Source organism: Emydura macquarii, unplaced genomic scaffold (assembly GCF_026122565.2).
Source record: "Emydura macquarii macquarii isolate MOO-44397 ecotype Brisbane River unplaced genomic scaffold, CSIRO-AGI_Emac_v2 contig_295, whole genome shotgun sequence".
NCBI lineage: Eukaryota > Metazoa > Chordata > Testudines > Chelidae > Emydura > Emydura macquarii.
In genome coordinates this window covers 11,339,125-11,364,423 of record NW_027130432.1, presented here as the reverse complement: position 1 = coordinate 11,364,423, position 25,299 = coordinate 11,339,125, and the positions used below count along the sequence as shown (strand labels likewise).

At 42.6% G+C, this 25,299-nt stretch overlaps 1 protein-coding gene across 1 annotated transcript in view; it reads right to left on the bottom strand.

The window, feature by feature from the left end:
• Window positions 1-24,880, bottom strand: part of NLRC5 (NLR family CARD domain containing 5) — a 79,980-nt gene extending 55,100 nt beyond the window's left edge. Inside the window, exons 1-9 of the mRNA XM_067549950.1 lie at window positions 24,809-24,880; window positions 23,916-24,210; window positions 21,270-21,338; window positions 15,988-16,056; window positions 10,801-12,556; window positions 9,799-9,882; window positions 2,733-2,816; window positions 2,556-2,639; window positions 303-392 (exon numbers count right to left, since the gene is read on the bottom strand). Coding sequence (XP_067406051.1) covers window positions 303-392; window positions 2,556-2,639; window positions 2,733-2,816; window positions 9,799-9,882; window positions 10,801-12,556; window positions 15,988-16,056; window positions 21,270-21,338; window positions 23,916-24,210; window positions 24,809-24,814 — 2,537 coding nt within the window. The 5' untranslated portion in view covers window positions 24,815-24,880. The remainder of the gene's footprint in view (window positions 1-302; window positions 393-2,555; window positions 2,640-2,732; window positions 2,817-9,798; window positions 9,883-10,800; window positions 12,557-15,987; window positions 16,057-21,269; window positions 21,339-23,915; window positions 24,211-24,808) is intronic.
• Window positions 24,881-25,299: the final 419 nt, after the last annotated feature.

Genomic DNA, 25,299 nt, shown 5'->3' with positions numbered 1-25,299 from the left:
CAAGGAGCCTCCTAGTTTAGATATTGCATATTTTAAAAACAGAGTTTAAATTATGTGACATATACATTTTACATTGAAAAAATCAATGTGTGAAATGAACATGGAAAAATCAATGCCTTAATAATTCCATATTGTATAATGCAACTGAGTCCAATGCCATCTTGCAACTAGTCAATCAGAGGAGAGAACTGAACTCAATTTGCACCAATCTTTATTATGGACCAATTCTACTGAAAAAAAGTCAATTTTTAAAGTCAAAGAAATAAAGTATATATTTTCATAACAGCTCTCAGTACCAGTACCTTATATGTAGTTCAGTAACATTTGGACAAGTAATGGCTCCCTTCGCCAAAGTAAGAACCGACTTCACCGAAATATCATTATGGCTTAAACTGTGGATAATAGTCAGAGCATCACAATGTCAACTGCTTGTATTTGATAGTAAGTCTCTTTTATTTAGTATACAATTACTGCTTCTCAACACACACATGCACACACACACACACACACACACACGAATCTAATGGATTTGTTGACAATTTAAAAGTATACTGTTTGCTTTCAGCTGACAGACATTTCTGCGTGTTCACAATTTAATTCTATGTTATGGACTCTTTCAATTACAACTGCTGCCTCTGAGTTTAGAATCAGGGACACCTGATAGATCTATAGGATAGTAAAATAGTTATTCACCATTTTCTGCTAAATAAAAGACTTATTAACAATATAGGTGACACAACTGCAATATCATAGGGATTTATGATTAAATATTTTAACACATACAATACATATTTCATAGTTTGCCACAGCAAAACAACAGATGTAAGTACAGCACTGTAAAGGAACAAGTCAAGATAAAAATCCTATGCTTAAAAAAAAATCCAAATTTGTTACTTGTAACATTCAAAGGATTTTTTAAAAGATCATTTACTTTATTTATACTGTTTATTTCATTTCTGGACTTCACTCAGCTTGGAACATAAGGCCCTGATCCTGCAAACACTTTTGCATGGGCATTAATTTACTCCAATTGATGTCAATGGAATTGCTGAAATGAGTAAAGTTATGCACATGTGTAAGAGTTTGAATGAACAGGCCCTAAAATTAGATTTGTCAATTTGGTAAATTTCACTCTCTTCTTTTGGCAGTTGAAAACTTGTTTCAGTGAAGGCGCTTGTGCATTTATTAGCACAATGCTGTTGTGTCTGGGTTTCCACTTTCCAGCCTGGCAGAAGAATGGTTGACTCTGATTCTTCTTCCCACCCTATATTTGCAGGCACAATTACATCTCAAGAAAACATTTCTATTCATATTAGGTTTAGTAAAAGCTTGAGAGTGGGGATTGTTCCTTTTTTAATGAAATCTAATTGTTTACAGTTTCCTAGATTTTAAAGCCAAGAGGGACCATTCGATTATGTCCATCAAATTTCATCCTGTTACTCTCATTTTGAGCCCAATAGCTTGTGCTTCTGTTTGACTGAAGCATATCTCCTAGAAAGATCTGAAGACTTCAGGAGGTAAAGAATCCATTGTTTCCTCTGCTAGTTTGTTCTAATGGTTAATTGAAGGGGCCTTGGGCATTGATTGCGTCTCAGCCTTTCCTGTTCTCCAGTGGCATACAACTGTTTAGTCTCCTTAGGACTAAAATGCTTTGGTTTAATTGAAGTTATCGGGCTCCATGTAGGGGTATTTGGGTGGAATTTGATGGTCTCCAGTCCAACCTTTTCAGTGCTGTGGGCCAGATGCTAGTTATCGGGCACCTTTGAGGGCCACACACAGGAATATGTGCTCTGCAAAACGGCATCCTCCATGCAGCACGACCTCGCACGTATGATGATTGTGAGGTCACACTATGCAGAAGACACTCTTTTGCTCTACAAAATGATGTTCTCCATGTGGCACGGAAAGTCTGTCACATACACAGTTCATGTGAGGTCACATAGAATCATAGAATATTAGAGTTGGAAGGGACCTCAGGAGGTCCTCTAGTCCAATCCCCTGCTCAAGGCAGGATTAACCTCAGCTAAATCATCCCAGCCAGGGCTTTGTCAAGCCTCAGCTTAAAAACCTCTAAAGATGGAGATTCCACCGCCCATTCCATTCCAGTGCTAAACCACCCTCCTAGTGAAAAACTTTTTCCTAATATCCAGCCTAGATCTCCCTCACTGCAACTTGAGACCATTGCTCCTTGTTCTGTCATCTACCACCATTGAGAACAGCCTAGCTCCATCCTCCCTGGAACCCCCTTTCAGGTAGTTAAAGGCTGCTATTAAATCCCCCCTCACATCAGAGGACACCGTTTTGTAGAGCAGTTAGGGGGAGACACATTTGGGGGCTGGACAAAATTCTTCAACAGGCCAGATCCAGCCCAAGAACTGCAAGTTGGACCACCTGCCTCACTGTTAAAAATTTGTGTCCCTGACTCACCCCAGGAACTTACAACATTACTCCCTGGCCTGATGTTGACCCTAAACTACCTGACCCTTTGATGTGATGATTTCCTTCTTAAAATTTGACATTTTACTTTAGCTTAAGTCATTAAATCTCTTACTTACTCAATCTTCTTTAACTTTTCCACTTTGGAAAACATTTCGATCATCTTTCCCATTTCTTGGTCCCTCAGTCGATTGTCCTGCAAGCTGTAAATCAGTTTGCCTGGTTAATACTCCCCCCCCAAAATGCTCAGCTGATTTTAAAAGCATCACTTCGCCCTAAGAACGCAGGTCACTTACTTTATTTCTTCAAGTTGAAGGCAGTTTGGAAAAACTTGTGCCAGACCAGTTAGGCCCAGGGCAGTGATATTACCACCAGTTAACCTAAAAAACAAAAAGCAGATAAAAAATGTCTGATCAATACAAACCCTCCAGACTCATGGCAGAAACAGTCTACAGCATGTCCCTGGTTTCCACTTCCAGCATGTGACCAGGATGAAGATGCAGAGGTGTGTGGCCCGATTCTGCTCTCAGTCAATGGAAGTTATGACCATGGGGACAAAGGGCAGAACGAGGCCCCCGTAGTGTCGCTTTGCTGTGTATCCATCACAGCTTGCAGGAATTTGAGTTCCAGACATTCCATTTCCCCCTCTTTTCAGTCTCTTAACATGCAGAACAAAACTGCAGGAGGTTAGACAGGAAAATACATCCCAATCTGCTGCCAAACAAAAACTTAACACAGCTGAAATGGGTCACTTAATCCTTCCCACACTAAAGTCTCCCCACTCCCATCCTTCTCAGTCACCTTGGACAGCACCAATACGCTCAGCACTGTGTCTGTAGTGTCAGCTCCTGCTGTGGATAATACCTGAGCTGAAAGGTGATGTCTGAGCAAAGATTTGGTAATAAATAACACACCGACTATCTTTGGGAGACAACCCAAATCAGTCACTTGACCACTTCCTGAAACTGAGTACTAATTAGGAAGGAAGCATACCTGCCTATGTGTGTGTTTTAAATATTGTCATGGAATTATAGTGTGTGACTTTGTTTTGCAACAAGTTCCAACCAAGATTGTTGTAAAGTAGCTTTAAAACTGAACAAGTTACAGTTGTTAACTAAGATTGCAGAACAGCACACGTTAATCGTTAATGGCAGACTGCCTTTCAAGTTCTAGTTGTATACAGACATCAAATGAGACCAAGGTTGATCTCTGTAGCAGACACTTGCCGAGGTGATTTGTTGGGTTTTGTTCATCATGTAATAATAAATCCATCTCCGTGAGAGGAAGTAGCTAGATTGAAGGAAGAATTCTTCTGTCAGTCTAGCAGAGTTTACATGGGGGCTAAGGTCAGCTTAACTACATCTCTCAAGGGTGTGACTTTTTCACACTTCTGAGTGATGTAGCTAGGCCAACGTAAGTTTTAGGTGCAGACCAGACCTACATGTGAAAGTTTCTTGTACTGGTCTCAGTCTATCATAAATGTAGGAGTTTATTTTAGGTAATTAGGAGTGTTAGACAGATCCTGGGGCTAAAATAATTAATTGAGAAATAGGTAACAAGGATTTGACTACTACAGAGCCATTGAGACAAATGCACCATGTGACCAGTGATCAACCTGAGATACATTGATAATATTTTCATCTTCTGGACAGACAGCTTAAACTTCCTTATAGATTTCCACCACAACTCCAACAACCACCATCCATTGAACTCTCTCTGGAACACTCCCACACCAACATCGACTTCCCGGACACCACAATCAGCTTCAACAATGGAACCCTACAGACTATTATATACGAGACACCCACTGATCACCACACCTATCTTCATAGATCCAGTAACCACCCCAAACACACCAAGAAATCTGTTATCTGCAGCCAGGCACTCAGATACCAGGGAATATGCTCTGAGGAGAAAGTCCAGATTACATGACTAAACAAACTTAAAACTGCCTTCACCAACCAAGGAATGCTCCACCAGAGAAGTAGATCACATCATAGAACAGGCCATTCAAATACCCTGTGAGAATCTGCTTCAACATGGGGAAAAAACCTGACCACAAATCGCTAGTTGTTACCTACCACCCCGGAACCCATATGGGGTATCACCAAACAACTATAACCCATACTCCATGGGGATCCCATCCTGAAAGAAATCTTTCCTGAATCCCCACTTCTGGCCTTCAAACAACCCCCAACCTTTCCAATGTCATCAACAGAAGCAAGCTCTCCATGACCAGGACACACCACCTCCAAGCAGCACCAGACCCTGCCACAACAACAGATACAAAACCTGCAGACATATCTCCAGTACTACGATGATCACCACCCTCCACAACACACCTTTCCATATCCATGGGTCCTACATATGTCTATCACAACATGTGGGGTACTTCATTTGGTGCGCTAAATGCCCCAATAACAACTGTGTGGGTGAAACCAGACAATCACTATGCTCTCGAATGAACTCAGATGGGAAAATGACAAAAACACGCTGTTCACAAAGTGATCACTCTACATCTGACCTATCAGTCCTGAGCCTCAAAGGAAACCTGCACAACACTTTCACTTGGCGAGCCTGGGAGCTTAAATTCATTACTCTGCTGGATACTAAAAATCATGGACCCAAGACAGACACTGAATTTATGCTTTATTACAACAATCTATAACCCACTAACCTCTCTTTGCCCTATGACTGCAAAGGTTTTAACAAGCCACTCTATCTTGAATGGTCCCTTACAGTATGTGCTAACTACTTATGCTAAACAATCTGTTCCACCATGCATTTAGCTGTGACATTGGATGTACCTTTCTCAGACCTGAAGAAGAGCTCTGTGTGGCTCGAAAGTTTGTCTTTCTCTCTCCAACAGAACTTCACTCCTCTGGTGGTCAGAAACCTTCATCTAATTTCAAGTCTAAACTTCCTCATAGCCAGTTTATATCCATTTGTTCTTGTGTCCACATTGGTGCTGAACTTAAATAACTCCTCTCTCTCCCTCGTATTGATCCCTCTGATGTATTTATAGAGAGCAATCATATATCCCCTCAGTCTTCTTTTGGTTAGGCTAAACAAGCCAAGCTCTTTGAGTCTCCTCTCATTTGGCAATTTTTCCATTCCACGAATCATCCCAGTAGCCCTTCTCTAAACCTGTTCCAGTTTTAATTCATCTTTCTTAAACATGGGGGACCAGAACTGCACACAGTATTCCAGATGAGGTCTGACCAACGTCTTGTATAAACAGTACTAACACTGCCCTATCTCTACTGGAAATACCTCACCTGATGCATCCTAGGACTGCATTCGCTTTTTTCATGGCCACATCACATTGGTGGCTTATAGTCATCCTGTGATTAACCAATACGCCCAGGTACTTCTCCTCCTCTGTCACTTCCAACTGATGCGTCCCCAGCTTATAGCAGAAATTCTTGTTATTAGTCCTTAAGTGCATGACCTTGCACTTTTCACAATTAAATTTCATCCTATTTCTATTACATCAGTTTACAAGGTTGTCCAGATCTTGTTATATGATATACTGGTCTTCCTCTGTATTGGCAATACCTCCCAACTTTGTATCATCCACAAACTTTATTAACACACTCCCACTTTTTGTGCCAAGGTCAGTAATAAAAAGGTTAAATAAGATTGGTCCCAAGACTGATCCCTGAGGAACTCCACTAGTAACTTCCTTTCAGCCTGACAGTTCACCTTTCAGTATGACCCGTTGTAGTCTCCCCGTTAACCAGTTCTTTATCCACCTTCCAATTTTCATACTAATCCCCATCTTTTCCAATTTAACTAATAATTCCCCATGTGGAACCGTATCAAATGCCTTACTGAAATCTAGGTAAATTAGATCCACTGCATTCCCTTTCTCTTAAAAATCTGTTATCTTCTCAAAAAAGGAGATCAGGTTGGTCTGGCACGATCTACCTTTTGTAAAGCCATGTTGTATTTTGTCCCAATTATTGTTAACCTTGATGTCCTTAACTACTCTCTCTTTCGAAATTTTTTCCAACACCTTGCATGCTACTGAGGTCAAACTAACAGGCCTGTAATTACCCAGGTCGCTTTTTTTCCCTTTCTTAAAAATAGGAACTATGTTAGCAATTCCCCAGTCATATGGTACAGCCCCTGAGTTTACAGATTCATTAAAAATCTTTGCTAACGGACTTGCAATTTCATGTGCCAGTCCTTTAATAATCCTTGGATGGAGATTATCTGGGTCCCCTGATTTAGTCCCATTAAGCAGTTCGAGTTTGGCTTCTACCTCGGATGCCTTCTATCTCCATATCCTCAAACCCATTAGCCCCCCTGCCACTATTCCTAAGTTCTTCATTAGCCTCATTAAGAACTGAGGCAAAGTATTTGTTTAGATATTGGGCCATGCCTAGATTATCCTTAACCTCCACCCCATCCTCAGTGCTTAGCAGTCCCACTTCTTTCTTTGTTTTCTTCCTGTTTATATGGCTATAGAACCTTTCACTATTGGTTTCAATTCCCTTTGCAAGGTCCAACTCTACTTGGCTTTTGGCCGTTCTCACTTTGTCTCTACATGTTCTGACCTCCAAGAGATATCTTTCCTTGCTGATTCCTCCCATCTTCCACTCCTTGTAGGCTTTCTGCTTTCTCTTAATCACCTGTCTGAGATGCTTGCTCATACAGCTTGGGCTACAACCTTTGCCTATGAATTTTTTCCCCTTCCTTGGGATGCAGGCTTCAGATAGTTCCTGAAACTTTGACTTGAAGTAATTCCAAGCCTCCTCTGCCTTTAGATCCATGAGTTCTTCAGTCCAGTCCACTTCCCTAACTAATTCCCTTAATTTTTTAAAGTTAGCCCTTTTGAAATCAAAGATCCTAGTCATAGATCTATTTTTGTTTATCCTTTTTGTTTATTTTCTATTGTAACTGTGTAATTTGCTTCTGAAAAGCTCAATGGTTAGATTGACCTATTTTCTAATTTATGTAGCCAAATCATAGTTGAATACCATTTTTGTCTTCCTATATCTTATACTATTAATTCCTAGTGTTAAGGATATTCAGTAAACTCTAGAAAACTAATTCCAACCTTTGAATCCTTTTTCTTTCGTTAAGCTCTCAAAATTAAAAGAACCCTAAGAAAGGTGGTACAGGTAATCAGTTAAGCACTTGCTTACAATGGTTTGTTTTATACCCTATCTTTCTTAAACTTCCCTAGGTCTTCATCTGCTCTAAAAGTTCCAGGACTTAAAGGGATCAAGTGTTGACTGACCACTAGTCCTTACTGTCTTTAAGGGGACAATCACCTTGTTAATGCAAATAATAAATAATAAGGTTGCTGGGAAAATCCCCCTGATATTTCCAGCTGGGACTTTGGAATGGCAAAGAATTTATCTCATGTTTTACAAAAGATCAAATGCTTAAGTATCTTGATGATGAATGCATGCAATAAAAACACGACTAGATAGAAGAGGACAGAACAAAGCAGAAATGAGAGTTAGGACAGGACAACCAGATTATGTAGCTAGTTCTATGTAAATATATCAGCTAGGTTTTTATATCCACTCGTCGTTGTGATATCTGATCTCCCTCCCACATGAATGCAGTCAAATATGTAGGTGGCTGCACATGAGTGCACAAGTTGGCGGAATCCACCTGCATTCACCTTAACCGTGCACATGCATTGAGTGCGTACAATTTTTTGTGCTGGCCTTTCAAATTGAAGTTTGAAGCATTTGAACTATTTGGTCCTTATCTATACTAGACTGTAAACTCTTTTTGACAGGGACCATATCCCCTTACACATGTGTACCGGGCCGATCTCACTATCAATGCGTAAGAAAGAGAAATAAATCTGTACCTTATAAAAGAGATCCAATAATGACTGCTGAATCTTCCTTCCCATTGCACTGCTGCTGCTGCATACACTATACATACAGAATAGTCATAGGAAGATGGAAGCAAGACAATGGAGGAAGGGGGAGAAGAGGACTACTATAGTCTAAAGGAATCATAGCTCCCGTCTGGAACTGGGATGGAACAGAGGGAGTGAAGAAGGTGTCTCAGTAGATCTGCCACCAGGTATCTACCAACCCACCACCACTATTTTAATGTATTCTAACGGTAACAATGGGAGACATGGGTATTAGGATTCTCTGGAGCACATGACAGAAGAGATCTGGGACCTACTGGATCCTGTTATGCTCTTTTTATAACTCCTACTTCTGAACAGCTGAGTCCTATTTAGACCATGTAGGTACACGTGTCACATCAACAGTTTCTAAACAGCTCCACACTCAGATACCCTCCGACACTGCTTAGTGCAATCTCCCCATAGAGTTAGAACTGTATACCTGGGCACAATGAACTGCACCATGCATGAACGAGTCACTTCCCAAAAGAATCTCAAACCAACAGCTACTGTGTTTCTCGCTTCCTCAATTTGCCCAGCAAATCACTTTACCACACTCCAGAGCTGTATCAGTCTCTGAGCACATGACCACAAACGCCTGGTGCTCGCCCCACAAACTGACCATGTCATGCCCTCCTCTGGCTGCTCTCTCAAAGTCCACATCAAGTTTAGATTGCTCATCCTTGCCTTCAAAGCCCTTCGTGACCCCACCACCTGCCCACATCTTAGTCTTTATCTCCTACTACCTACTGTATTCCTCCACGACCTCTCTGATCTGCCAAGAACACCAGTTTCGATGGCCCATTTGTTCCAGTCAGGCAGTCTGTGTCCATGCTTTCTCCACGTTGCACAGAATGCCTTCCCCTTATTGTTCACATTGTTGCCCTATCTACTGACACCAGTGTCCTGTTCCGACACCAGCCTCACCCCACTGCCAAATGGTAGCAGATATCCAGGGCTTTGTGGGATGCCTTTCCAGTGAAGGAGAAAACAGTGACATGGAGTCTGGGTAAATTCTAAATATAATTTGTTATTTACCCACATTCATCATTCCTGGAAGAGAACTGAGGTTGGAGGGACAGGGGGGAAGGGAAACTGATACCCTGAAGACCAAAAAGTTTTTGTCTGAAAACCAAAAAGTGAAAGAAAAAAAGAGTTTCAATCAATTCTTATAGAGACGAAGGATCATTACAGCTGCATAACATGATGCAAATCTTTTCCCGCTATCTCCTGGCATTTGGAGCAATGCCCTGAAAGTATCATATATGAACACATTTCTCATGGATTTCTATGTTGCAATATATAATACAGCAGATGATATTTTAGACAACATCACACAAAGCAAAAGATTTAAAATATGAATGACATAAAATGGTGTAATTAAACTGCAAAATCCAAAGGGGAACCCATTCCCAACCTTCCCATTCAGCGCTAGTGCAAAGTAAGATGCATTGGCCCTAATAGCAAATGCTTACTCTAGTGTCTTCAGACTCTTGATCTTCAGTAAGCTTTTGGAAAGAGCAGCTGCAAATTCATCACCGTACTTCCTGCTCCTAAAGCTAAAACAATAAAAAGTGGGCAAAAACACGATGTAACAAAAAAGAACGGTTTAATTTCTCTAACATCATCTATGATCTAGCCACTTCATCGGATCATTTTTGTTTCTAAGCATATTAGTTCTTTAAACATCTTTCAGCATAATCAAATGTACGAAGGGGTGAAAGACTTCATCGGCTTGGTTATTAAGATACTACATGCAGTTGCTAAACTGTGGAGATGGTATGACTGAGCACTCTGCTAGTGCTCTGATAATGATGAATAATTCCTTATTCGAAGCCAGTTTCTGCTCACAATTACATCAGTAAATCTGACTCTTACAAACTGGAAAGGCCTCATGGCTCTTGCATGTCAAACTATTGAAGTCAAGGGAGTTAGTTAGACCAGGGATGAATTTTGTCTGAATGCTTTAAAGCTGTTATTGGAGAAATATACCATTTCCACTATGATGCATTAGTAGCACACAGTGACCTGGAATGCCCACCATCTTCAAAGTGAACTTAGCACTCATAAAAGGTATTAAATTGACAGCTCTGGAGATTGAAGCATCTACTTTGCTCCCTCCCCCAACCTGAAGGCTGTCAAGTACCTAGAGATGAGATGGTACTTCACTCTCCATCTTTGAGCTCTCTGATGAATCTGCCCTCTGCCGTGGGGACACCTGTCCATTAGACTGAGACAATCAACTAATTTCACCTGAAATATCTAACAGCAATCAGATGGCAGCAAATTTCTGGCTTTGAAGCAGCAGTCTAGAGGTGAGATGCTTGGAACTTCACTGCCAGATATCTGAGCCTTCCAAGGATAGGTAAATTTAGACACCCACTTCCTGTTCATTTTAACGGTAACGAGACATCCAAATCCCTTAAGCATCTTTCAAAATCTCAGTCCAAATGCCTGTCTTTCACTGCATTTCTTACCTCAGGTGCTCTATATTTTTACAGCTGGCTAGAACCTCCAAACAATCTAATTCCATGGGGCAGCCTGCAAAATCCAAGTGAGTCAAATCATGGCCACTGTTAATGACGAATACCAAAGCTGACACATCTAGAGGTGTCAGTCTAAAGTTTCTAAATTCATACTTGAAATTTAACTGGCTCCCAACATGCTGGGCTAATTCAAGGTCTTGTGTTTCATAAGTGCAATGGCACAGCTCAATTATCTTGGGCCCTGTTAAATTAGTAGCTGCCAGCTTCCTCAAGGACTGCAGAATGGCAGCTTGCTTATCCCGCACCCAGGCCTGGTTTTGTTCAGCTAACAGGGCGAGGAACGTCCTACAGCCTTTTGACGAGAGGCCTGAGAGAAAGAGGTGAAAATTCTCCATGAACTCAGTCCTTGCTTCATTTTTTAAAGTCCACTTTGACTTCAGAGAGAACTTTTTCTTCAGGCAGTTTCCGTCCACTGCATGATTTATCATCAGACCCAGCGCTGCAAAGAACTCCTGCAGACTCAAGTGCACAAAGGCGTGGCCGGCTTCTGGGAGGCTGCCACTCGCCTTCACCTCAAAGACAGTCAGCAAGCCATGTAGGGAAGCAAACTCTTTCACATGCTCTGGGATATCATTAACATAAAACACTATCTTCTTCTCTTCCAGGCCTTTCAGTGCAAGGTCACACAGGCCCAAAATGGCCAGCCGGTGGTGGCTGAGCTGCATGTCTTCACTTACAGAGCCCTCTGTCTGCTGTTTACTTATAAAGATGAGGAGCATTTTGATATAAAATTGGGTCATGGTCTGAGGAAGCTCCACCTTCACCAAACGCTTCATCAGCAAATACTCCAGACAGGCGCAGACAATGCAGCACAAGGCAGGGATAAAACACATGCTCAGCAGCTTGCTGTTGTTTTTCAGGTGAGCGACGGCCTGCTCTTTGAAGGGATGGTGGTGAAAATAGTGGCTGGCGTACTCTTCAACCTTCTCATGGTCAAATCCCCAAATTTCCACCAGCGGCTCTGCTCTGCTTAGTAGAAAGTCGGGTAATTTCTTAGGCCGACTCGTGACCAGCACCGTGCACCCAGGCAGAAGTTTGCCAAAACAGAGATTAGCAAACAGCTCTGATATGGACATAGGCCTGTGGAAGGCAGGGCTCACACAAGAAGAGGATGGGTGGCCTATGTTCCCCACAAATTCATCCAGCCCATCAAAGATGAACAATATGCGCCGGGCGTTCTCCAGGAGGTGGTGAAATACTGCCTCAGGGCTATCTTCTGGCTGAAGAAGCAAGTCAAACAAAAGCTCCTTCAAAGTCAGTTTTCTGCTTATCAGATTCAGCTGCCTAAACTCAAAGAGAAAAGTAAACAGAAATTGATGCAAGGCTCCTTCTGCCCATTTCTGGCAAAGCCTATGCATCAGCATGGTCTTTCCCATTCCTGGTTTGCCAAACAAAAGGATAATCCTGGTGGTACCCGAGCTAACAATACTTTCAAACAGGTCAGAGATTTTCACAGCCGTGTCCACACATTCCTCTGCTTCCTGCATGCCTGTTGAGTCCTCTCTGGGTTTATCTGCTCTCTCCTTTAGTCTGGAAGCTTTACTCTGCCGGATGACTAGGTTGACGAAGGCTTGGCTGAAAGCTGGTGGCTGTGCTTGTCCCAGGACAGCTGGTCCTGCTGCTCTCTTATTTCCATATTTTTGGCATGTTGAAGTGATGACAAGACGCCGATACCTTTCAGCTGAATCTGAGAGACAGAGAACGACAGAGAGAGAGCGAGAGAGAGAGAGAATGTGTGTGTGCATGAGTGGTAACAGAAAACAGCTAGATCAGGTTCATGAAAAGTCATATTCATAATAATAAACACAGGGAGGCAATGGAAATGTGCCAGTACAGACGGGATCCAGCCCATTGCTTAACCACTGAAATAGGCACTGATTATTAAGGTTAAAATTCTGTCACAGGTATTTTTAGTAAAAGTCACCAACAGGTCACAGTCAATAAACAAAAATTCATGGAATCCACGAACTGTCCCTGACTGTTACTAAAAATACCTGGGAGGCGGAGGGAAAAACAGAGCTGGGGGCTGACAGCTGCTCCAGCCAGCTGGCTGATGACCAGCTGTTCCATGGCCCCAAGGCTGGCTGATCCATCAGCTGTTGGGCGTAAGCCCTGCTGATCAGCTGTTCAGCGGGAGTCTTAGGTCTGGCAGCTGCTCCAGCCCTGCCCAGAAGTCACAGGGGGTCTCAGAAAGTCACGGAGTCCATGACCTCTGTGACCTCCGTAACCAAATCTTATCCTTACTGATTGTACTGAAAGGCTCATGGTTCCAAAGTACTTTTTTTCCCCCCAGATCTATTTGCAAAGTCCATGTGATTCTTTACCTTTGTGATTTTAAAATAAATCCATGCTTCAACATGCATTTAAAACAATAAATCAAGGCCAGCAGCCCTACAATGGCAAAGCAGCATATCCAGCCCAGTATGGGGAATAAGACCAGCTTACAGCTCAAACAGAAGTTATGGGCTTGACGCAGAAATTACTGGGTGAGGTTCTCTGCTCTGCATTGTGCAGAAGGTCACATTAGATGATCATAAAGCTTCCTTCTGCTTCTATGGATCTATGAAATTAGCAGAAAGGGTTGGAGAATGCTCCCATTAGGACCCCAATTGCTGGCTCAGAAATACACAAAATATCCCTGTTGTCTTCTGAGCAGTCTCATCAATTCTCTCTATGGAGCTCAGCCCAGCAACACATTAATTAACTCTGAGGAAAGGTGCTTACTGTTGAGATCCCTCCCAGATACAGGGAACTATTTTTATTTCAAACAACATCCTAGGTTGTTTTGTTAGGCTGCCAGGAATGCAGGAGATAGAGGGAGAGACAAAGGGCAATGACTGCAACCTAAGTGGCGTTCCCTCCCTCAGGAGGGCAGAGTCCCTTACGGATGGTATCCAGGTTTATTTATCTTTTTTATTATAGATGTTGCAGGTAGCAATGCCGAGAGTTAAGATTGTCTGATACTTCCCTTTATAAGACCCTGTTTTCAGTTTCTTCTAACTTTGCCCAACTTTAACCATTCAGGCTGAAATTTTTCATGCTGGGTGTCGGCCTCAGCTAAATTCAGCTAAAATGGCTCAGCTGTTTCTGTTAAAAAAATTTTTACAGCCGTATCACTGAAATGCTCTAGTATCTCCATGCTTTGGAACAGGGGGCTGGCAATTTGGCTTTCGGGTGGCCTTTTGCTGTGTCTGTTAAAATTTGCCCAAGTTATTAGCCTCCGAAAAATCTCTCCATTCACCCATGCTTAGTAGGACTTTGTTAGACTTTGGCAGCTACATTCTCTGAATGCTCCATCCACACTGAGGATGCTCCATCCCCTCCCAGCTCCTCTCTGTGACCAGCCTGCACATGGGCCATCCCCACAGAGCAGCTGAGCACGCTCCAGCCCAAGGCCACAAAGGATGAGCTGGGACTTCCCTTGACATTGCACCTCCTGGCAGCTGATGTAGTGCCGGGCACTGGTACTGAGAGCAGGGAGACTCTGCCTCTCCTGTGTCCTCAGAGCTACCCTTGCTCATGCCCAGACAGCATGGAGGAAAAGGAAGACACAACCTGGCTCAAATGCAGAGAGGTGAGGAATAGGGGTGGGGAAAGGACAGGAGCTAGAGCCAGAAGGGGGAGAAAGAGTCAGGAGTGAGAGGGGCAGAAAATGGGGTAGGAGGAGGAGCTGTGGAGGAGGGAGGATAGCAGCACAAGTGGGGGAAAACAGGGGCAGGAGAGTCTGTAATTAGATCTCATTTGCCTCCAGAACATGGAATTGAATCCATGAATCCTGAGTCTCAATGTTGCCTTGCTGTCTAGTAAATAGGTGTGAAACCCACAGGTAAAATGTGCATCTCCATCCCTTTCTAGTGGCAGGTCCATATAAAAGATAACAGCCTTCTTACTGCTAACAGTTGCTCCATTAATTCGAGTGGTAGAGGACTGTGCTATGGACCTAAAAATCCTAGCCAGGCTGGTGACTCACATAGATGATCAGGATGGTTCCACATGGTAATATTTTGGTGGGTTTTGGTTTATTTTCAGTTTCAAAGTTTTAAAAAAAACCCAGGAAATTACAGTTAAAAAAAACTAAAGGAAAAGAACATTACGGTTGCAAAATCAAGTACCCAAATGTTAGGAAATGCCAGAATTAGGGTTGCCAGTGCAACTGTAACTCATACCCTCCTTGCGTGCATACATTACAATACACTCTTTAGTTACAGCCATGAATTTTGAACCTGATTTGGGATGGGAGTCTAGCCCACTCCAAGTTGAGAATTGTCTAACTCCAACATTTAGCTTTGCACCCGTCTTGGTTTCCAAACCACCTTCAGGACCCAGGATTTTTCCCTCCCAGCACAGCTCTCCCAATCCACAATGGGGTGGGGCCAAGGCCTTGTTCTTGACCTGCTCAGACATTCCCCCTCTGAGAACACTAATACCATACTGGAAATGCTAGCTGGCTCCCTACAACCCCTACTCTCTCCAGTCCCTTTTGCTGCTTCCTGTTGTGCACCAATGCAAGTCAGCTGTAATTTGGCCCTTAATGTCTTGTGGGTATTGGCTCAGGCCATATGAGCAATGTGAGTGTTATTCTGTTTTACCTATAGTTGCTTGTTGTGGATATTAAATTATTCCTCAATTTCTCTGGATTTTGAAATCACGCATTTTCTTATGTGCCACACTAGCTCTGGAGGCTTAATGGACTTTTGTATTAAATTTGCATGCTTCCCGAATTGATACCCCCTGTTAAAAAAAAAAAACCCAAAACACCCTTTCATGAATAACAAGCTGTGAGATACCTTATGGGCATGTAATTCCTCCAAAGGGTTCTTATTCTAGATTATTTTAATCCAGATTTCCCAAATTTTTATTGCATCTCTGAGCCAGTTTTTTGCAAGTCCCCATTGTCTTTGTTTTTTAAAATCATTTGCATATGGGTAATGCAGCCTCTCAACAAGGCTTCCCATAATGAGGCAGGATGAGTTCTTGGTGCTTTTGATTTATTTATTGGCTTGCAAAAAAAAAAAATGGGCATTTGGATCTATACTGTATATGAAACATGCAGAGACAATAACTTGGCGTTTCCCCATAGGTGAACATGCTCGTGCATCATTTAAGAAATCCACATACCTAATCGTTGTTGTTTAGACTCTTTACCATTGGCAGGAGAATTACTTCCATGACGACGTCTCTCAAGTCCTGAAAGTTGAAAAGCAGCCAACATATGAATGCAGCATTGTGAACTTGAGATCACACGTTATATTAGGGAGAGGTCTAAATTCTATCACTTTGAGACCACAACTGACTGTATGCATAAAAATTTCAGTGCAACATTAGAGACCATTTGTGGGTGTGAATAACTTCAATGGCAACACTTTAACTTGAGTCTGCCAATAGACATTCATAGATTCTACGGTCTGAGGGGTCCATTGTGACTGTCTAGTCTGGCTTCCTGTACAACACAGGCCGTAGGGCTCCCCTACATTAATTCCTATGTGAACTAAAGCAGGTCTTTTAGAAAAACATCCAATCTGGATTTTAAAATTGCCAGAGATTGAGAATTCATCACAACCCTTGCTAAATTGTCCTCACTGTTTCTTATTTATAGTTTGAATTTGTCTAGCTTCAGTTTTTGTTATACCATTGCCGCTAGACTGAAGACAATACAGTCACCATCATAAGCAGTGCACAGTGCTTAAAACTCTAGGCCCCTTAAAATTCCTAATTGTAATTGATAACCAGGTTAAAAGCAACATGTCTGATCTGATTCTCTGGAAGGCTGCACAGCCAAATGGGTTTTGAACCTCTTACACTGGTCCAAACTGGAGCAGAGCTGCAGAGGCGATTTGCTGCACACAAGACATGTGGATGAATTTCTACCTGAGCACTGAGCATTGGCAGAGGGTGGGGGAAAAAAGCTCCTTGCACAGGTAATGTTGAGCCATGAGGCTGTAACCCACCAAAGAGTTCCAAGGACACTGTGGCTGGCAATTGGGAATGGGGAGCCTTGTGCAGTGGGGGGTTTTGAAAGCCTCCTAAACTATTTCTTGGGCTTGTTAGAGGTGACAATTTTTTTCCTGCAATCTAAGTGCATATTCCAGCCTCCTCACAAGAGCCATTCACCTTGAACAGGGTGGCCTTGCTCTGGATCAGGGAGAAAGGAGTCCCCCTAAAGAGCCATCTAGTTACATTAGCATTTTCTAGTGTCCATCACCATAGCACGGGCAGGCGCAATGAGGGACTGGATTCAGGTTTTGCATCTGAATTGCCCTCCCTCCTGCTCTTTTCTAAACCCACTTTCCTAAGCAAGAGGGAAACCTAATGAAGACTGAGTCAAACTTTCCAACCAGTGACATTCACGGGCATTTGAAATCATGCAGAATGAGTCCACCCCACCCAACTGGGTATGTCTTCTGGCCTCTTGTGATGTGTGCGCACAGTTCCTCAGCCCCTGACAGAGCCGGCTAAGGGGTTCATGGAATCTGGCCTGTTACCATGGAATGTGGTTACAGCTCTTGGGGGTGCAGGCTAACAATTTTTAGCAGCTATGGCCTAATCAGAACTCTTTATGATTTAGTTTTGTTTTTTTAACTGTGTGATTATAACTTATTTTCTAGCCTGGAGCACTGGAGTACATACACACCAGGTGCTGTACACAAATTGGTTCTGTATCTTTATTGGGTCGTTAATTGCCACCACCTACCTCATGCTTTAACTACCACTCTCCAGACCTCAGGACTGCTGTAAATCAACAGTGACCAGGCCCAAATGAGCCTCCAGCTGCTGTTGGTTGTTAACACAGGACGGTTTTTATAATGTAAAATGACACAGAACAAAATTTTAAAAAGGGGGTTCTTTGATGCAATCTTGTTTACTTACAAAGAATGTACAAAGGCCTGTGTCTCTGAATGCAGAAGGAATCCAATAGCAAGACACAGCTTCTTTTGCTCACAGCACCAACGCCATTCTTTTCAATCTGCACCCTGACACAAAAGCCTTTTCCTAGATTTTTTTAAGGGTCAGGCTCTGCTTTTTTCAGCTGCTCCTTCTGGCTGTTTCTGTCTTATAAGTTTTGCCTGTTTTCAGTTTCTGAGTGTTCTGTCTTCCCGCCCCTCCATCTTCCCACATGCCTACTGAAAACAATACTCAGCAAAAGCTCCTGGATGGGTTCACATATGTTGTCTTATGCTGGGATTTATCCTTACAGTTATGTTAATTGAAGGGGGTATTAACACCTATCAATCTCAATGAGTTTCAACTCACTCCATAACAAGGTTTCACCCAGCTCATTACATTACCAATTCAGGATTAAGGGCGACTCTTATTGTTAATAATTATTTATATTGTAGGAGCCCCAATTGGGATCTTCCCTGCCCCCCCATAATGCTAGGTGGTGCACAATATATCCATATCTACATCTCTCTCTCTCTATATATATATATTAAGAGCCAGTCCCTACCCCTAAGAGTTTACAATCTTAACAGATCTGAGTCAGCTTAGCTGGCTGCTGGACAGATGAAATTTTAAAGGGCCAGGACTCTGCCATATTGAGGTTTTGTGGGGTTACAGAGAAGATGAAGTGGATGCAGAGATATTGGGATAGTAGTTTGGTAAAAATCCTGCCAGATGTACATTGCATAAAAAGGCATAGAGTGGTGGTTGTGTAGGATGTGGTTTTGAATACGTAGAAGAAAGCGAGTCTTGCAGATTCAAGACTGAGATAATATATCCAAAAGCTGCACACTTTATTACAGATCACAGCCCACAATTTCATTGACGTTTCCATAACTGTACTTTAATGTTGGTCCTGATTTACAGTCATGTTTGTGCACACACAAATGCGGGCCAACTTTATGCAAGTGCTTACTCTGTGTGCATGCTCTGGGGATGCAAGCATTGCATGGCTATCTAGCTATGTGTGCAAACCCTCAATTGCAAAAAGGAGGTATGTGTTGCACATGCACAAATTACAGGATACCAGGGCCACTAGCAATAATGGCTCAAAGCCACATTCTACCTGGCACCCTGCAGGAGCTATGTGTTCCTATGAATTTGAATATTAGGTTATGTCTACACTAGAAAGACTGCGATGTCACAACTGTGGGGGTTCTTCCGTTGCTGTAGTAAATCCACCGCTCCGAGAGGCAGTAGCTAGGGTGACAGAAAAATTCTTGTGTGTGAATTTTTCACACTCCTGAGCAATGTAGCTGCGTTGATCTAATTTTCCAACCCTTAGGGCATGTCTACACTATGGTGACTATACCAGCATAGCTAGGTAGTGTAGTGCAGTCCATAGCATGGGCACAGCCTATACTGACAGAAGGGGTTTTCCATCAGTGTAGGAACATCATTTCCCCAACATAGCTGCCCCTATACTGGGAGTTAGATTGGCATAACTGTGTTGCTCAATGGTGGGCTTTTTCACACCCATGACCAACGTAGGTATGTTAACCTAATTGTAGACCAAGCTTTTTTCATACCCATGACAACGTAGCTATGTCAACCTAACTTAGACCAAGACCTAACTTGGTCTAAGTGAAGACCAAGTCTTAGCTAGTCTCTAAATTCACAGATTTTAGTAGAATAGCAACGCACCAGGTGTCAGCTAACCAAGTAAGCATATTCCTGATTGGACAGGACTGGACAAAAACACACAGATTTCTCAAGTAACCATGTAAGCACATTCTTAAGGGATGGCACAAGAGCACATCAACCTCTCGTAAGATAAAGAGGGAATGACAGGATGACAGATGAGGATGTTTTGTTCTAATTAGCAGGTACAAAGGTGGTAACTCACATCTGGAGTGTAACACATAACTTGTTTGTGTCAATGTATAAAAGGAGAAGTCCTAGGAGGGGCATCATTGTCCAGCCAAGGGGACAGCATCCTGGTGTGCTGATTGGGCTGGTACTATTGCCATGGGCATACATGTGTTAAGATACCTGTAACCACTGAGCCAGTGCACTAAGGCAGTGCTTTGTCAACCATAAACCTGGCCATTCCCCTCTACCACCGAACCAAATCCATGACCTTCATTTACAAATAACACTGAGGTCTCCTGAATCAGCAAGCTGCATTCGCTGCTAGTGCAGCTAACATTGGTGCTCCAAGAACAGCAGCACTGAGCAGCTGTAACAAGTTAGCAGCCTTAGCAACTCTCCTCAGCACTTAACAATACTAATGGGAACTGTCCAGGCAAAATGGAGAGCACCACAAACTTTTGATCCATTTTTTCAACACAATGCAAAATCATACACGAAAATCACACTTGGTCACTGACTTTTAGCCCGGCTGTCCCTGCCCAAGTGCATAGCCCTGCACAGTGATCAGCTTGCACTGTTTTAATGCATTTGTTAGTGTCCCATGTTTCAAAAATTCAGCTCGATACGCTCTGTCTGCAGATTTCTTCAAATTGCATACAGAATACAAAGGGTTCCTTTCTGCATTTTTCTTTCTACTTGCACTCACATTTGGGACGGATGTAGCAATAGGGCTAGAGCTTTCTATATAAAAAATAACCAGCATGCAGTAGGTTTCTTCTATTGAAGTTGGCTTGTGGAAGGAATAATTGCATACTAGCTCAGGAAGTGGTACTGTTGCAGCAATAATTACCCATAGCCTTTCTCTATCTGCCATGTCTTCATGTGGGTGGCGGGGGGGATGTGTCAGTGGTTTGCTTTTGGAAATCAGACACCATTTGAATGAGAGGCACTCACTGAGTTTTTTTAATGGTGTAACAGCCATCCAATAATACATAAGGCTCACCACACTGATGACCATTAAACAACTCCTAGGAACAGCATTGTGTGATCATACGTAATGGTGGGATCTTGAGGAGCCTGAGTCTTTCCTGTAATGTTGGATTAAGGACCTTGGACTGACCTTTGGATCACAATACGTAGCCAGCAAACATGCCAGCAGCCAAGCATTAAGCTTCACTAATTCAGCATGAAACCCCAAACTGACCCTCATTGAAGCCAGTCATTCAAATACCGTGAATTAGCCAAAGGGGGTCCTGTGTTACAATGCCCTGGGCTGGGAGCTTCTCTAGACTGGAAGAACAAATCAGGAGACCGTTGGCAAATTCAGGGCTTATCGGGCTTCTCTAAAACATGTAGAAAGAAATCAAAACTCAGCCAACCTCTGAGATGTGTGGAGCATGACAGAACGTGGAACAAGTGGGTTCCCACATGGTGTGGTTCTGTCGGGGTTCAGTTTGTGGCCTGCTCTGTGGTGGTTGACAACCCTCCAGGAATTAAAGATTGATCTTTAAGGAAAGACTATGTCACATGATGAAACCTCCGGGAATACGTCCAACCAAAATTGGCAGCCCTACCTCCAAGATGGCTGCCTGGCCCTTTAAGACAGCTGGGAAATGCATGGACTCTTATCCCATAGACAGCAGCCTTACCTGAAGGTTGAGAAGGTGGAGACTGAGCACTTGCTTCTGCAAAGGCTTCTTGTTTCTGGTTTAAATTACCTACAATTATGAATTTAAATAAAATTAGGGTGTTGTCGGTACCTCCCTAGATCTGTTCATAACACGCTCCAAATGGGCTAGGCTCACCTCTGTGTTGCATTACTAGCCTGACAATATCAAAACACGCAAACACTCACAATGCTGCAAAGGAAACGCCAGCACAACTTCTGATTAGTGTCTGATAATCTCCTACCTTGAAAATATGCTTGGGACCTTCTGTCCCGCCTCAGCCTTCGACGTACCCTGACTCCCAGTTAATCTTTTGTTTCCAGAGGGGTGTGAAACTTCAGCTTTTGTACAATGCACTTTGCTTTGCCTTATGATGAAACTCACACTATTTACCATGCTAGACCGGCTGCTGCCTAAATTTGACCCACACTGTCATTCGTTAAGTAACATGGTTACCTGTGAGTCCCCTGGTTTCAGCAGCTATCCAGTGTGGCAGACTGGAGATTCCAGGCTGATGGTAAGTTGTAAATTTGCATGGATTTTTGTATTGATGATACATACAGTTGTCAAGAAACAGACAGGGGTTTCAGCAGTGGTGGAGAATAGTTAAGGTTTTCATTTCCCATGAATGTGGGGGAGATGTTTTTGGCTTGTGAGATAAGCACATTAGCTGGCTGTTTTGGCTAAACTGTCAGCAATTAAATAATTAACAATACCAAACTTATTAGGTGCCAGAGTCAACACTCTAGAGAAATAAACAGGGCCACTTACAATTCTATCACAGCTGTTGCTTCAGGCTGCTTGCCTGCAGATTCAGGCAGACCTCACTACACTGGTTTGTACTTGGAAGTTTCTCTTCACAACCAGAAGAGCTAAAAACATTTTTCTTTTAAATGAAAAAGCCTCTGGAGCACAGTTTTGTGGCAAGGAATGGAGCTGGGGAAACTCACAGATCCAGTTCAGGGTAAATGGTGATCTCTGTATCACTAGCAATGAGTGAACCTCAAAAGGCTGGGAACTGTCATCCGGATAAAGCTTAGCATTTATCAGAGCATCTTTGGGTCTTAAAAAAAAATTAACCTGGAAGTCTCTCAAGAACAGACTCGACTCTTTCTGATATAATTTCCAGCATTTCCCATTTCTGTTTGAGCTGAAAGTTCAATGAGATCACGATAGTATATTAGTATTTCCATTTCTGGGGCTCTGTGGAAAGCAGGAAGCAGAGAGGTGCATGTAGAACGTCTCTGCATTGTATTTGCTTAGTACCAAAACCCATGAAACAATGACCATTTTCAATGATTATTTAATATTTGGATTACAGTAGCACTCAGAGGCGCCCACCATAATCATTGTGTTAGGCACTGTAAAATAAACACATGAAGCCACAACTCCTGCCCTAGACAGTTTATAACCTAAGAAGCTTAAAAAAAAATTACTGAACTCTGTGGTTAGCCACTTGTTTTAGCTTGATTTCTGGAAGAAAGTACAAGGTCAATTCTTATTTTTAGCCTGTTGCTAGATTTAACTTTGTTCCCCCTTTCCTTTTGAATGCAGGTTACTCCTGTTGCACTTGACTAATCATGGAGGCATCATTCTGAATAATACATGATTAATGTGCAAAAACAAGACTATTTTCATGAATATTCTGCTAAGATGAACTGTCTTATTTGCATAACTTCCTGCTAAACAGGAAGCTGAGGACTGAAGATATCCAACCACTAAATAGAGAAGCCATTCTTGGATGAAATCCTAGATCTACTGAAGTCAATGGGGCTCAGGATTTCATCTATTGTGTCAAGAACAATTAAATAAGTATTTGGTGCCTACAATGCTCTGTGCAATGCAATTCATTGTTAACGTTGACAGCTTATATGGAGCAAAGATCACTTTCCAAAGCCACTTCCTATATTCTGCTGTATGGATCAGACTGGGAAGAAATTTCTTTTGATGTTTTCAAGGGAAGAAAACCACACTTTTTAAGGGCTATAAAGTCATAAAGATTATGGGATAAATTGTGGGGCATTCAATTATAATAATGTAAACAACAATGTTAATATAATTACGTGTGTAAAATCAAATGTCAGATGTGTATATTATATTTACCTTATATTATTATCACTCTTTGTTCTCTCACCAAAGCTCTCTGGATTCCTTATAGAGCAGAATACATTGTTATAGCACAGACACAATTTGGACTAGTCAATACCTTGAGTCCTTCCAAAGAGATTTTACCTCTGTGGACATTTCCAATTTGGGAATCTGGATGTTCTGATCATTCAGGTACAGACCCTGATCCTGGCAAGGACTGAGCACCCTCAACTCCCAGTTAGGTCAACAAGAATTGAGAGCACTCAGTATCTTGCAGGATCAGGCCCAGAATGGGCAAGGTGGACACAGTCCAAATGGATCCATTTACTGTATTCCACTGTATTGCCATCCTAAAATATCCACTCCTATAATGCCATTGTTCTGTCAAAATCATTTAGCTCATTAGCTCTAATACAGCGAGACCTAAGAGTGGTGGTGGTAGGGATCAAGGCTCTGTCTTCTTGTTTAGAAAGAAGCCAGTGGGGACTGTGTTTCCATATAAATTGCTGCTGATCAATCCCCCAACTCTTTCTCCTTTACCTTCTCCTGAGGCACTCAAGAGGAGCACCTCCAGGTCCATGGGGAGGCTGCATTCCATGCAGACACACTGGATAAACTGCTTCCAAATGGTTGGTCCTGCACCCTCAAGCATGTCAAGGAGCAACGAGACCTTTTTTTTGTGGTCAGCGATTCCATCCACATGACTCGGGTCCATGTGAGGGAGGAAATGTTTGGCTTTCGCGAGCAGCCACTCAGGGGCGTGACTCAGGGACTCCACCAGCTGTGGCCGAGCATTCGCTATGTCCCTCTGGAGATCCATAGCCTCCATCTGGAGCTGGAGGGAAGAAACTAGATAGGTTAATGATGGAGCTGGGAACAATGGAAACCTGCCTTTGCAATAACATCTACAAATCACTACGGACAGGTGTTGGTTAGACTGCTTATACAAAACCCCATCTCTATTGTTCCCTTGTCTATCCGTTCCACTACCATTTGTCTGTTCCCCTGTTGTGTTACTGACAAAGTCCTAGACGATGAGCTCTTTGGAGTGTTCATTTGTACAATGGAAAGTCAATCCTCATTTTGGGGTCCTCGGGCACTACTGCACTAGAAATAAATAACAGAACCCTAATGCTTGCAGGGGTGCATTAAAAAAAGTTACAACTTCAACATCAATAACTTTATTGATATGGTGCGTTCTGTCACAGTTAACACAGTGTCATAACAACAGAGCAGCTGGGAGGCTTTGGACTCCAAGAGTAGGATTATATTTTCCTGTTTAGGGGATTGATGTGTAGCCATCCTCATTCATGTGTCACTTATGTCAGCGGGAATTGTGACATGTTCTTGGCCAATTTGGGGACGCAAAACTTTCCATGTACATGTTCTACTCTCACAACCTCTTCTGCCCTACCCAGCTGAGGATCTCCTACCTGCATCCTGAGATAGTTGCTCTCTTTCTAGACTTTCACATCTTCATATGTAACTGTGGGTTCTCCTCCATTTCCTGTAGAATTACCGACCCATAGATGTCACACTTTCAATAGACATGGGTTCTCGGATACCTGTTTTGTGCATGTAAGTGGATGTGTTGTCTCGTGCAGCCTCCTAAGGGGAAAGAAGTGGACTGGTAACAGAGCAGGCTATAAATATACATGAATAAATACAAAACGGCACATGCAATTACAAGAGTTTCAGATTTAGGAGCTCTGTCTAGGAGAGCAGCAGGGGATTGGTAATGAGCTGCAGAGCCTTTCATCTCCAAGTGACCAGTTAAAATCTAGCCCATGTCAGTAGAGACCAAAGTTTTTTACCATCTGATGACTGGCCTGTGAGAAATGAGTTGGTAGACTCAGTCTAGCTCCTTACAAATCAGGTTTCATATCATTGTGTGGGAGGCGGTATTATTTAGAGGTGAGAAGAA